Genomic DNA, 13,285 nt, shown 5'->3' with positions numbered 1-13,285 from the left:
TTTAATTCTAAAACAAACACAAAAAACTCCTAAGAAATGGCGGTGTCTGGATTCCAAATGACAACATTATGTTCAGCCTGACTGATGACTTTTTATTTCAGCCTTATAGAAATTCGTTTTACAGTTAAATCCATTTATAATAGAAAGCTAAAACAAAAAGTGCTATAAAAATAGCGACGCCTGGATTCCAAACAACATCAGCAACAACATTATCCTAACCGATGTATTTTTATTTCAGTTTCATAGAAAGTCCTTGAACCGCTAAATTCATTTCTAACATTAAAGCTAAAACAAAAAGTGTCATAGAAATGGCGTCTGGATTCCAAACAACAGCAGCAACATTATCATCATCATTCAACGCATCCTCGGGTCCCAAGTGTGTGAGTCGACAAACCCCAGTCTTCCTTCTCTTCAGCTTACTTCCCTCGCTCGCAATCCTCATCAACGTCGTAGTTCTGGCCGCCGTCTTACGCAAGGCACGTAAGCTCGTGCGTCAGAGCCACGTTTACGCCTACGTCAGCTCGACGTTAATCGCCAACGTACTTTTCTCAGTACTGGCGTTGGTTCAGGTGAGCAATATATTAGTGTAGAAGTATTGTTTTAAATGCAAACAGCGATGTTTTGCGAATGTGTGCAGTAGTATGTCCAAGCAGCCAATTTTTGTTATGCATAACAAGATTGTTTTTGTTAACCCACAATAAAACAGAACTGCAAGACACTTCTAATTGGCGTTGATTCGGGTGAGCAATATATCAGTTTGGTAAATATTGTTTGGGTGCGAACATGGAGTTTGCGAATCCATATAGTAGTTTAAAGAGTTTAGTGGAGTAGATAAAATCCCCATATATCACACGCTGCAATTACACAATCCATGCTGTCCTAGTAGGTCAAATTTTGCTGTGATATGCATAGTAACTTTTTTTTGGGTGACTTATAAATCCCCACATATCAAATACTACGAACGCAAAATCCATGCTGCTCAAGCAAGCCCATTTTTCCAATTTTGCTGTAGAAATATTGTTTAAAATTTTTTTTGGCGAATGCATGTATAGTAATTTGCTAATAGAATGTGTGCTAACCGGAAAATGTTTAGAGCATTCAGTGAAAATCCCCATATATCACACGCTACAATTACAAAATCATGCTGTCCTATAGCAGGTCAAATTTTGCTGTGATATGCATAGTAACTTTTTACTTTTTTTGACCTATATTGAAACAAGGCAATAAAATATTGTTTGTATGCGTACAAAGATGTTGCGAATCCGTGTGTATATTTTGCCGATGGAATTTCAACTAACTGGAAGATGTTTAAGATGATCATAAACGAGATAAAACCTTCATATAAGAACCACTAACCAACGCAAAATTCACACTTTCCAAGCAGGCCAATTTAACTGTGAAAATATTCTATGAGTGCGAACAGAGGATTGCGAATCCGTGTGTAGTAATTTGCTGATGAAATATGTACTAATCAGAACTTGTTTAATATGATCAGTGGAGTAGAAGAAGTCCCCATATATCACACGCTACAAGCACAAAATATTGTTTGGAAATATTGTTTCAGTACGAACAGGGTTGCAGGAGGTTACGAATCCCTGTAGTAGTTATACGAGAATATATATTTTCGGCAAGTAAAGTGGAGAAAGTTTCGGCCCATATCTATTTTTGCTTGCAGAAACAAGTTAAGGAAAATAAAATATAAAATATACAATTCAAAATATTAAAAAAAATCATAAAATAAAAATACAATCTATTAAAAATAAAAAAATAAAAAAAATTAAATTAAAAAAAAATAAAATAAACACTTACGTCATGTATGTTGAAGGGCGAGGAGATATCTTGACAGACTATTCGATGTTTTAAATATTGACGGGCATACTATTTACCGCATTACATAAAGTGTGGTCCCGACAAAATTCGTAGAAGTGCTCGGGATACGAATTGTTACTAGTTATGAATCCGGGGTGTGGACACAAGGCCATGTCCCTTTGCAAAATGTTTGTTGTCAACATTTAACTAGGGTGCTACTAAAAGTCGGGGAATTGAATTATTTGAAATAAAGATTGACAAAATTTTAACGAAATAAAAGATAAACTTAACCCGCTTCCCCAAGGTAATTTAATATACGTTTTTTTATGTTGTCATAGTTACCATGCGAATCTAATTATGTTTTAGAATGTCTAGCCGCGTGCCCCCCCCCCCAAAAAAAAAATAACTGTCAGAGCCTTTCAAACTGTGACTTGCGTCGCCCTGGGCAGTGGTTCTCAAACATATTTTCTTGTGACGCTTTTAAAAACTTTTTTTGGACCTACGAAACGCCCAGGAATAAGAACTTCACTACTTTTATTTTATTATTTATACGCTGAACCACAAAACCATTATTAATTGGTGTAGTTTTCTAAAACAATAAATCCAAATACATTTTTCATGGAGTAATATGTTTTCAAGATTTATTATTTGTTTCAGGTGTTGAGTCTCTATTTCCACTTTGGCGGTCTCCCGAATGATCCCGATCCAGGAAGAAGAGGATTGATCCAGGAGGAATCGAGCAGATGGTGGGCATTCAGGAAGTCCTTCCTGTGCGGGATGTTCGTCATCATGTGCGGAAACATCGGTTAGTCGGTTCAGTGCTTTTTAAACCAATGGTTCCCAACCTTTATGTTCTAGCGACCCACTTATAAAAAAACTAACGCGAGCCCTCATGGTGGATTACACAGAAACCCAAGTCAAGTTGTATCGCATTGAAATTGGCAAAATGTTTACAACGCCAATAGCGTGCGCTGGATAAAGTTCTGGTTTAAGCTTCTATTCGTCGCATTTACGATTTTTATTAGACAAAAAAACACGACTGGTTAGCTGTTGCAAATCCCACATAAACACCTTAATCATGCGCGAAAACATCGGTTAGCCCAGGGTTTCTGACCCATGAGTCGGCACCCGAAATTGGGTTGCCGTTTGTTTTCGTTGGGTCGTAGACCGCAGTAGCTTCCAATCTACATGGTTAGATTTATTCAGATTGGTTTCGGGAAGATTTCTTCTCAATATGAGAAATGTGAAGAAGCAACATGCGAATATATTGAGAACTAATCTTAATAAATCCAACCATGAAACTACTGCAGTCGGCAATCCAACTTAAAATTCCAACCAAATTAAACTGGCCACCCCTGTAATTTGCGATGTGAATGTACTTTCTTTAACCGAGAGGTTTTGGGCCGCTGTTTGATTAGGTTGGGTCGCCGACTGCAGTAGTCAACGCAAAGTTTACGATTTCTGTTTGTCGCGTTACTGGCCTTTAGCAAAAACGGCTGAATCGAAAGTTTGGGAATCCTGTTATGCTAGTTGGTGGCCAACAGCGTATAGCGGGCTTATGTAGACGCAAACAATAAGCAAATTCACGCTTTAACAGTCACGTCATAAGCAATAGGAACCAAATGAAACATGTTTATTTGATTCCCAGTTACAACATCCATTCACGTTGAAACTGTTTTTTAATTTTATTTCTTTATTCAAAGAGCCCCAAGGTCAGCAAAAACGTTTGGTGTCAAATCGAGACGATTTCGGGGTTTACCGTTTAGTTAAATGTAATTTGTATTTTTACTGGTTAATCTTAAACTAAAAACACATCACTGATTTGCCGCGTCAATTAACTATTATATCCTTTGAAACAAATGACATACTCTGACAGTCTAACGCAAGGCAACTTAGTGGAAATATAGATTTCGCGACGTATGTGTTACTTTGAAAATAGCTTAAACTAAATCAGGTTTTTGCACGCCCACATTTTTGTGAAACCTGTTTTTTAGCTACAAGCTGTTAGCTACACACCAGGCGGGGTTTGTAGAGTATAGAGGGTATGCCTCATTTCCTATTTCCTGCGTGTAAGGGTCATAAGCGTTCGGCAGCATTGAGCCTTCAAATAATTAACTTGCGAATGGCGTTGTCATCAAGCGTCCATGCACGTTTGCAGAACTTTTTTTGAATGCAGAATAGTTGTAAAGTTGTTTTGGAACCTATGATGAGTACTTATTTAAAAACAACTTACTAATTTCAGAAGGCAATTGTGTTGCTGAACTATACGATGCTATATATTTTAAACAATCAAAGTATTGCGCCATGTTAGGCCGTATTTATAATACCTAAATAATATGAAATTCTTGGTGTAAAAAAAGTTTCAAAACGCATAAAAGTTTAAATCTCAGTCGCCTGAAGTTGTTCCTTCCGCAGTGTGTCTGGAGGGTTTGCCTACAATTTTCGATAATTTAGTAAAATTAACACGTAAAATGCAATACACCAAGCATGCATTTTGACCATTAGCAATAATTCAGATGTAACTTTATAAACTTTCCGTATTTACAATGTTTGTCAAATCTATGTAACGTCCAACGCCGGAACCGCGTTTAAAATATGCAACAATTGCTCTTAACAATTAAATAAATCTCAATCATTATACAAACCATCCATACGCTCGAAACTTATAGGAAGTTCCATTGTAAAATGATTGGCATATTTGTCCTTTAAGCACAAAAGTCAAGTTTCATATTCCGGACACCATTTAAAAGCCACCTACTGTATGCCTCGTGGGGCGCTATTGTAAGGGAGCGCAATTTTCGCAAATTTAAGTGGCTTAAGATATTTTAGAAGGACCATAAAACACGGACCTCTTTATTGTAAATGTTTATTTTCTATGAGCTGCCTTGGACGCTTATTATCTTTGGTCAAATTCATTCTATGTGGGGTGCCGTTGAATTTTTTAAGCCCTGTGAAAAAAGGTTGCGTAGTACTGACAGCGACATTAAAAAACACATACTTAAAAACTTAAAAAAGGGATTTGCTATATTAAAACTAGCGAAGGCGTATATCTGTTATTTCGTGCAAGAAAAATAAAATATTATCAAATAATTATTGAACAATACAAAGCCGATAGGGAAACCTGTGGACAAGTATATGACCGGAAATACTGCGACAATATAATTACCGTTTGACACAAATTCACAATAATTCGCTGATAGATTGATTGCCAGGTGGGTTGATTGATTACTTGGTAAATTAATTGGTTAGTCCAATGATTAAATACTTGGATGATCTAAGACTGTTTATAAAAACAGATAAAACATAAAATCTGTTTAAAAAACAAGAAAAAACAGATAAAACATAAAATCTGATTAAAAAAAACAGAAAACAGAAAATCTGTTAAAAAAAACAAAAAAAAACAGAAAACAGAAAAAAGAAAAAAAAAAGAAAACATAAAATGTGTTTAAAAAAAAATCAAAACAAAAATAAAAACAAATTACATAAAATCTGTTTTTATAAACAGTCTTAGATCCTCTGATACGAAAACAAGGATCTTTCTTTTCCTTTTATTTTCGACGGGAGATTCCTTGCTTCCTAGTGTTTCAGCTTATTAAATGCCTGGTTAATTTGTTTCACACAAAAGCTGAGTCACATTTAGTAACGTGTCTTATTAACTTAGGTAGAATGAACGGGCATGCCAACATATAACATTTTAACATTATTGACGCATGGCGAATGTTTTTTACATATTTTATAAACTTATGCAGTACGAACGACTATTCAAGGGTTCAATGACACCGGTAAACCAAACGTGGTAAAAGAGACACAAGTAAATATATAAGGATAGGGAAACTACTAGACCACTTTTATTCACACAAAGCAACGTTTACCCTTCACCCTTACTGTGGATGTTTGATAATATCGGTTGATAAACGAAGTATAAGAAAATAATCTTGGTTAACAACTTTATGTAACTAAATATAGGCAATATATCTAATATCGAAATAAACTGTCAAGTTTCGGGCATCTCTAACCTTAACCGTAGAAAATACTCGAAAAAAAAAACTTACCCATTACTCAAAAAGGAAAAACCTGTAGCCATTACTTAAACCCAACTTCTAACGCTAATTTTTTTAAATGGAAAAGAAAATACAACGAAAAACAAAAAAAAAAAACATCAAAAAGTTGCAAGTTAGGAGCAATAGAGATTTCCGAAAAACGTTGAATTCCACTACGAAAAATTTAAAGAGTCCTTGTTCCAAGATCATTTCATTTTTTTTCCTACTTCCTCGCTGCGTCTACATTAGAAGTTGGTTTAACACTTTTGTCATATTTTACTACTGTTCCAGGTTTCCTAACGGTTAAGCATACATATTTGCAGGCTTGCTGATCGACTGCATACGTCATAGCACGTGTTCCACCCTACGATCGGCCGCTGGGTGTCGCAATCACCAGGACAAGACGAGCAGATGGAAAAAGAAGTAAGAGTTGTTGTATTTAGAAGTTAACTTATTCATATAACTGCACACACAAAGGATGCCTCTAACTATCATAACTGTTTCCCTAAGTTGAATTTCACTCACAAATTGAGTGGTTCTCGATCTTTTATGAAGAAAGAGCCCCCTTGTATAAGCTCTTAATGGCACCTCTTGTTCATACTTTTGTAAAAAAGCAAAAGTTACGTTTAAGAAAAGGGTCACTTAAAAATCCCTGTGTTTCATAAGCGCTTTTATGTTCGGTTAAGTAAACTTACCAATATAACTTCACACAAAAAGCTTACCGCCTACTATCGCAACTGTTTACCTAAAAGTTGAATTTCACCTACAAAGGAACATCTCTCAATGAAACACCCCTTTTTCATATTTTGCAAAAATAAGTCACGGTATGGTAGCAAAAGCAAAACTCACGTTTAATAAAAGGGTCACGGTTACCAAAGCCTTTCAGTGCTTCTTAAACTTTTTTAGTTTTGTTCACCCCTAGCATTGTCTCCAGATTTCATTCACCCATTTCTCATGATATGATAAAACTACCTCGTCTATATTTAACTGAACAGGTTGAACACCAGCAATCCGCCCTGCTCGCAAGCTATCATCCATTTCTAACGGAAGTTGATTGTGTTGTTCCAGTTCCATTTATAGTGACATTTTCACTAAAACAAATTCCAAATGGGGTGCCGAAAATATATTTATTATTTTTGAGGGGTTCCGTAAGGCATGAAAGGTTGCGAATCACGCCTTAGGCATTCCATTAAAGGTGTGTATCAAGGCGGATGGGAGAACTAATCGAGTGACATTCCCCACGCTATATATGTTCCCACGCTGTCCAGATATATGTCGAACATTGTCGGAGTAGCAACCGGATGCCAGACTGTCTGGAACTCGCGTCAAAAATGTCAAAAAAACAAAATAATCTTGAAATTTCCTTTTGCGGTTGACAACTCTCAAGTCAAAAGGCAATTAAACCCAACCGTCCCGACAGGTCAATAATTTCATTTGAGTGACACGGCATTGTGTTCAATTGAGAAGAAATCCAGTTTCCTGAAGGCCGTCTGACATTTACCTGCGAGCTATAGGCGTTTATTTTTGGGCCTGCGAAGCGTTGATTTCCTGAATGTGACGCCGCCGTGACAGCAATTCGCGCGATCCGCGGCAGTTTTTGCACTTTGACTTTCGCTCCTTGTTAGGAGATTCGTCTGCGTCAATCGGATGCAATTAGAGCGCCAATTAATCTCTTTTTTGTTTTGGTCTCAACGCATGTGTACCTTCTTGGTTGACAGTGACTTCTTACCATGTTGCAAACAAAAATTAAGGCGAATTTAAACTAAATGTACAACGAAAAAAATAAAAATAGGAAAAACTTTCTTTTCTCAGGCATCTGGCGCGGCGTCAAAATCGCAACATAACAAAAAACAACTTTTTCAGGCCTTACACAGTACGCACCTTTGCGAGACAAATCCTATGTGCTTAGTAGCTCTTTAAACTAGATCTTAAACGCTCAAAATAAATCCATGCGTGTTTACATTAAATGTGGAACGCAAAAAAATAAAAACAACTTAATTTTTATCAGAACGCTTCAAAAGAAATTTAATTTGATTAAAGTGAACGGCGAAAAAAACGATATTTCATTTGCAAAAAAAAATCCAAGGTTATTTACATTAAATATCTAACGCTAAAACAAACATCTTTTTCGTGAGCTTTTGAAAAAATGAAAAATAGAAAATGTGTTTTTTTATCAGAACGCTTTGAATAAAAAATCCACGCTTGTTTAATTTAAATGTAATTCGCGAAAAGAAAACTGTAACTGTAGTTTTTTAGGCTCCTCACGACAACGATCCAAACGCGAAAAATAAAAAATAAAATCGTGTTCAATTTTAAATTAATCTTCATTTTTAAATTTAAAAAAATGTATTTCTATTTTTTAGGCTTCTTACGCGGCGTCAACGGTCCTACGTTATGATCGCCGTTCTCTGGGTAGTTCCGATCATATACGTTGTCATCCCTGTTGTTGGTTGGAGTTGCCGGGAAGTTTGTCAGTGTCTCAGCCAGTGTTTCCCCTCCCAGCATATTTACCTTCCCCACCACCACAAGTGCTCTCGTGCCTTCCCACCGATGGCAAACTCGTGGCTAGCTGTGGTCGTCATCTCGTGGGCTTGCTGTCTCATCGCGATTGTGTTCTTCTTGCGCAGGTGAGACGTAACAAGGACCAGTGGGTGAGTTTCACACTCGTTCATAGCGGAAACAAACCATGCCCGGTAAATATTTCATTGTTGTTGGGTTTGTGTTACATCATCGTGACTAAATATTACTCCGTGATAACACTCAAGGGCATTTGTACATTCAAGCAGCAATAAAACGATAACAGCTGTCTTTTCGGGGTTAGAAAAGTTGCCATAAGTAGTAATACTTTTTGTCCCATAATAGTAATAAGAAACAGGGGGGTGAGCTAAACGTCATAATAATGTTGGATTACGACAGTGTTTCTCAACCTGTGTCGTGTTATACACATACCACTAGTAGTATTCAAAATCTTTCAAGTATATAACACCCTAAATACAATGGTTATGCGGAAAAGTATTAAAAAAATGACCAATTTGATCTCATAAAATTGGTACAAATATTTCAACGAAAAATTTAAAATACTATGCATTAGTGAAATTAAATCCAATTTGAACAAAATATAAAGTGAAAAAACAAAATATTCTTGCGCAGGTGAGATGCTAAGAAGAGCGAACGTGTTAGTTTCTAGGCAATATCGCGTTTGTGTATTATGCTTGGTCTTTTTAAAACGCTTAAAACCAAGGACTTCACACAATAATCCTAACCAGTGCTGTAAACAAGTCATTTTGCAATGACTTAAGTCCCAGTCAAGTAATTTGTAAAACAACTTATGTCAAGTTATTTTGAATAAATTACAAGTCAAGTCCAGGTCATAAAAAGTAAACGTTAAACTGTTACAATGGGTAAATTATTCCGATTATGAGCAACTCAACCAAACAAATAACACAAAACGCAACATGTTAGACTTAGACCTATACTAAATACAAATATTATTACGCTTGGTATTTTAACAACGCCTAAAACGTTTTATTTTTATCGCAATTTTAAACCAGCAACCAAGAATCAATTTTATAATTCTTACTATCCGTCTTAGGTCCACTCAAGGGTGTTATAAAGTCCATCCACTCACACTACATGGTGGAAAATATCCACCATTTCCTATTCTACCTTTACAATTTACAGTTTGCGGTGAAAACAGTGTTTAAATTTGGTAGCACGCATGCGCACATCTAACTGGGTAGTTTTACGTGATCTTACTCGAGTCCCGAGTCCGACTCCAGCAATACAAACCGACTCCGTCGAGTCCCGAGTCCCGAATCCACAGTCCTGTTTTTCTGTTATAAAGTGTGTTACAACAGTTTACGTTGTTCAAATTTTCTCTAAGTCTCTGCATTAAGTCACCAGCATGTGTATAGCAGGGTCAAATCACAGTAGATATACCCTTGTGGAACTAATTACTAATGAGCAAGTTGGACCTAGTTATTTAAATTACCTAACACTAACATATCGCTATTATCGGCCCAAAATGAAGCCACTTTAAAATGTATTGCAGAAGTTTGTCTATAGCTGTAATTCTCCCATAGGTCTTTGCATCAAGTCACGAGCATGTGGACAGAAGATCACAAATTCCATGACTTAATTATGTGCAATTAAGAGCACGGTTCCAAGCATTTTACAGCAGTTTCTTTAATTTATTAAAACCATCTTTATAGGCCAGGACTCAATACTATCATCCTCCGCCTTAGGCCTCTACATCAAGTCACGAGCATGTGGACAGAAGATCACAAATTCCATGACTTAATTATGTACAATTAAGAGCGCGGTTCCAAGTATTTTACTGCAGTTTCTTTAATTTATTAATACCATCTTTATAGGCCAGGACATCAGTACAATAAATCTCCGCCTTAGGTCTCTAAATCAAATAACCAGCATGCGGATAACTGGACAAGATCACAGTATATACCCTTGTGGATTCAATCTCTTAGTTGTGTATAATTGCCAATCAGCAAATTTTACTCAAAACAACTCCAATCGTTTTACACAGCTTTCTTACGGTCCGCCTCAAGTCTCTGCATCAAGTCACCGGAATGTGGTTAGCAGGATCACAGTATAATATCCTTTGGTATTTCATGGCTTAGTTGTGTACAATTAGAAGTAAGTTTTAGTTGAAACGGTTCTCAACATTTTACAACTTCCAGGTCTCTACATCAAGTCACCAGCATGTGGACACGCTGCAACTCAACCCAGTCCATGAGGATCCAGCGGGAGTCCCGTGAAGTAGGAGCTGGAACAGAGGGAGGACAGCATCACGATAAAGCCAGGGATCGGGATGAAAGTGGTCTTCATCTCAGCGACGAACTCGGGAAAGATGACGTATTCGCCAGCGAATGTCACGTAAGTGTGCTTGAACGTGAAAAGCCGTGTAAAAAAACATTTCGAATAACTCTTTATTCATTTTCAACATTGTAGCAGATTGACGTGGAACATTAATAAAGATTTATTCGAAACGTTCAAAATCATACCTAACCTACTTCTGTATGGGCTTTCATATTCTTATTACGTCATGTATTGTTTCAGGTCGATTGCAAGGATCCGCTGGAACCGGGGAGAGCCATTGTTACGTCACACGACGATAAGAGGATGAATAGCGACAAGTCACGTGACAGTGGCGTGTATCTTCATAACACGAACGAACAGAGTCAGAGTCTTTGTGTGGTCGGCTGCGTTGGAAGGTGAGTCGAGGAACTCTGTTACCTACCATGGTGGCTAGAGATGTTTTCAGCAGTGACGTAGCCAGCCGAAAATTATAAAGTGGGAAAGTTTTAACTTTTTGCTTAGCTATTGCCATTATAAACTAATATAAACTGCCGTAACGAACACAAATTATAATGTTAGCAAACCGTATTGAACAGCAACTGACTGAGTGTTAACGTGATTATTAAAAAAACATTCAAAGAGCAAAAACTGTCCAAACGTAGTAAAACTACATTAATGTATAGCAGCCGTAATATTACCTACATCACTTACATGACTTATATGTAAGTCACTGGATATTGAAAATACAAAAAATACAACACTAGATATTGAACAATGTTGGATAAAAAAATTATAAATTACCTAGACCAAACGAAAGGAGGATAACATTTTCCATGGATTACGTGTTCTTTATTTTATCACTGGTCTCACATCAGGCTGAGAAGTTAAGTTCGATAATAACGCCCTAAACCTTCGTGTCAATTTTTATTTGTCATTTTCAACGTGTCTGTACCGTCTAAACTTTAAGCTTTCAAAAACTTCTTCCCGTGCCAAGTTAAGATAAAACCAGACAAGTTAAGCTAGTTCCTTGTCATTTGCTTAATTGACCACTTCCTCTAGGACTGCAGTGCCAGGTGTTTACTTGCAGCAGTGATTGATCGACATGTCAGTTTAGCGCATACCAACATCACATCCACCCATCCCTAATCAATTTTCTTGAGGCGACGAAAGACTTCCGCAGTAAAACAAGTTCGCTTCATGCTGGTGTTTGAAAGATGAATCAGACTGAACTCGCCAATGCCTGCCTGACAAAGAATCAATTTTCTATTCCGATAACTGCTTGATTTTGATAGGCAGCTTTTACTGCTCATGCATATAGGGGCCATTGAGTTTTTTTAAATAATGCCAGTATTGCCAAAACTTACGTGATTGACTTAACTGAAGTACGCTTAATTTAATATCTCCAAATGACTTATTTTTTGTGCAAAGTAAGGTGACTTTATATAAGTCTTTTTGACAAATATCCTGACTTGGACTTCAATTAAAACTGAGGTTTAAAGTAATACAGTTTGAAGAAGTTAAGTACAATAAAGTATGAAAAAAATGTTGCTTGTTATTTGGTATTTTTTTGATATTAATAATGCGAAATAATTCTCTTATTGCAAAGCGTTTACCAATGTTTACAGTTTAACATTAAGGTTTAATCCAAATGACATAACTTGGACTTGACTTGCTTGGATGTTGATGTTAATTTGGACTATACCTCATTGTATAACTAAAATACAGAACGTCATTTGAAAACACAAAAATATATAAGGGAAAAAATAAACAAATTATAGGAAAAAATGGTGTTATTTTCTGATACCTTTCTGATCTGATAAAATACGATTAAAAAACTCTTTGGAACTTTCTAGAAGCTCCCAGTACGCTCGCACCGCTTCGGAGAGTTCAGGCGGTTCTACGATGCGCCTCAAAGCGGCCTTCGGCGCGCCAAACCGCCACCGCATGATGGAGCACCTGCGCAGCACTCGTTCGTCCTCGTTCAGTCTTCGTTACGTCATTTGGCTGACTGTGTTCTTCGCGCTTTGCACGGCTCCAACCATGGCTATTCTGACTGTGGACATGCTGTACAGGGATCTGGCCCTCAACATGGCTGCCCTTAACATCTGTCTGCTTTGTCCCTTCGTGTACTGCTACATCTGCCCCTTCATACTCATCAAGTGCCTTCCAGGGGTGAAAACCTCCCTATCCGCGCTTATTTTGAGCGTCTACTCTACAACGGATTAAGAATGTTCCGTTCTAAGCCTGACTTAAGAAACTAGATATGCTAATTTTTCGAGTTTGCCCAGTTCGACGAATTTCAGCGGTGTTGTGGTAATTCTGAGTCTGATCTAGTTTGTGAATTGCTTGTGTTTTAGTTCTAATTCTAATCTAAATTGTGAATTGAATGTGTGTTCTAATTGTAGCTTAAACCTAAGTTCAGTTTACTCAAATACGCTACTCTGTCCAACGGCGTTTTTTAGATTCTGAGTCGAAACCAAATTTTTGCCATACGAGTGAATTAAACCGCCTGAAAATGACAATCTTTTTATCTTTGGTATTCACATATCTAGAACAAACAACTGACTTGAAAACTGCAGCAGTATTTCTCCATCTTTGTTTCGCGCCGAAATAACATGCCT

General features: G+C 37.0%; 1 protein-coding gene across 1 annotated transcript; it reads left to right on the top strand.

Annotated features, from left to right (window-relative positions):
* Positions 1-243: 243 nt before the first annotated feature.
* On the top strand, positions 244-12,900 carry LOC146146369 (uncharacterized). Its single transcript, XM_083390064.1, has 7 exons — positions 244-569; positions 2,467-2,614; positions 6,173-6,272; positions 8,213-8,476; positions 10,547-10,742; positions 10,926-11,080; positions 12,518-12,900. Exons 1-7 carry the CDS (start codon positions 309-311, stop codon positions 12,888-12,890), a joined length of 1,497 nt encoding a protein of 498 aa, XP_083246190.1. The 5' UTR covers positions 244-308; the 3' UTR covers positions 12,891-12,900.
* The last annotated feature ends 385 nt before the right edge of the window (positions 12,901-13,285 follow it).

The sequence above is a fragment of the Ascidiella aspersa genome, chromosome 5 (genome assembly GCF_963924565.1).
Source record: "Ascidiella aspersa chromosome 5, kaAscAspe10.2, whole genome shotgun sequence".
Classification (NCBI taxonomy): domain Eukaryota; kingdom Metazoa; phylum Chordata; class Ascidiacea; order Phlebobranchia; family Ascidiidae; genus Ascidiella; species Ascidiella aspersa.
This window is presented reverse-complemented; position numbering and strand designations above follow the sequence as displayed.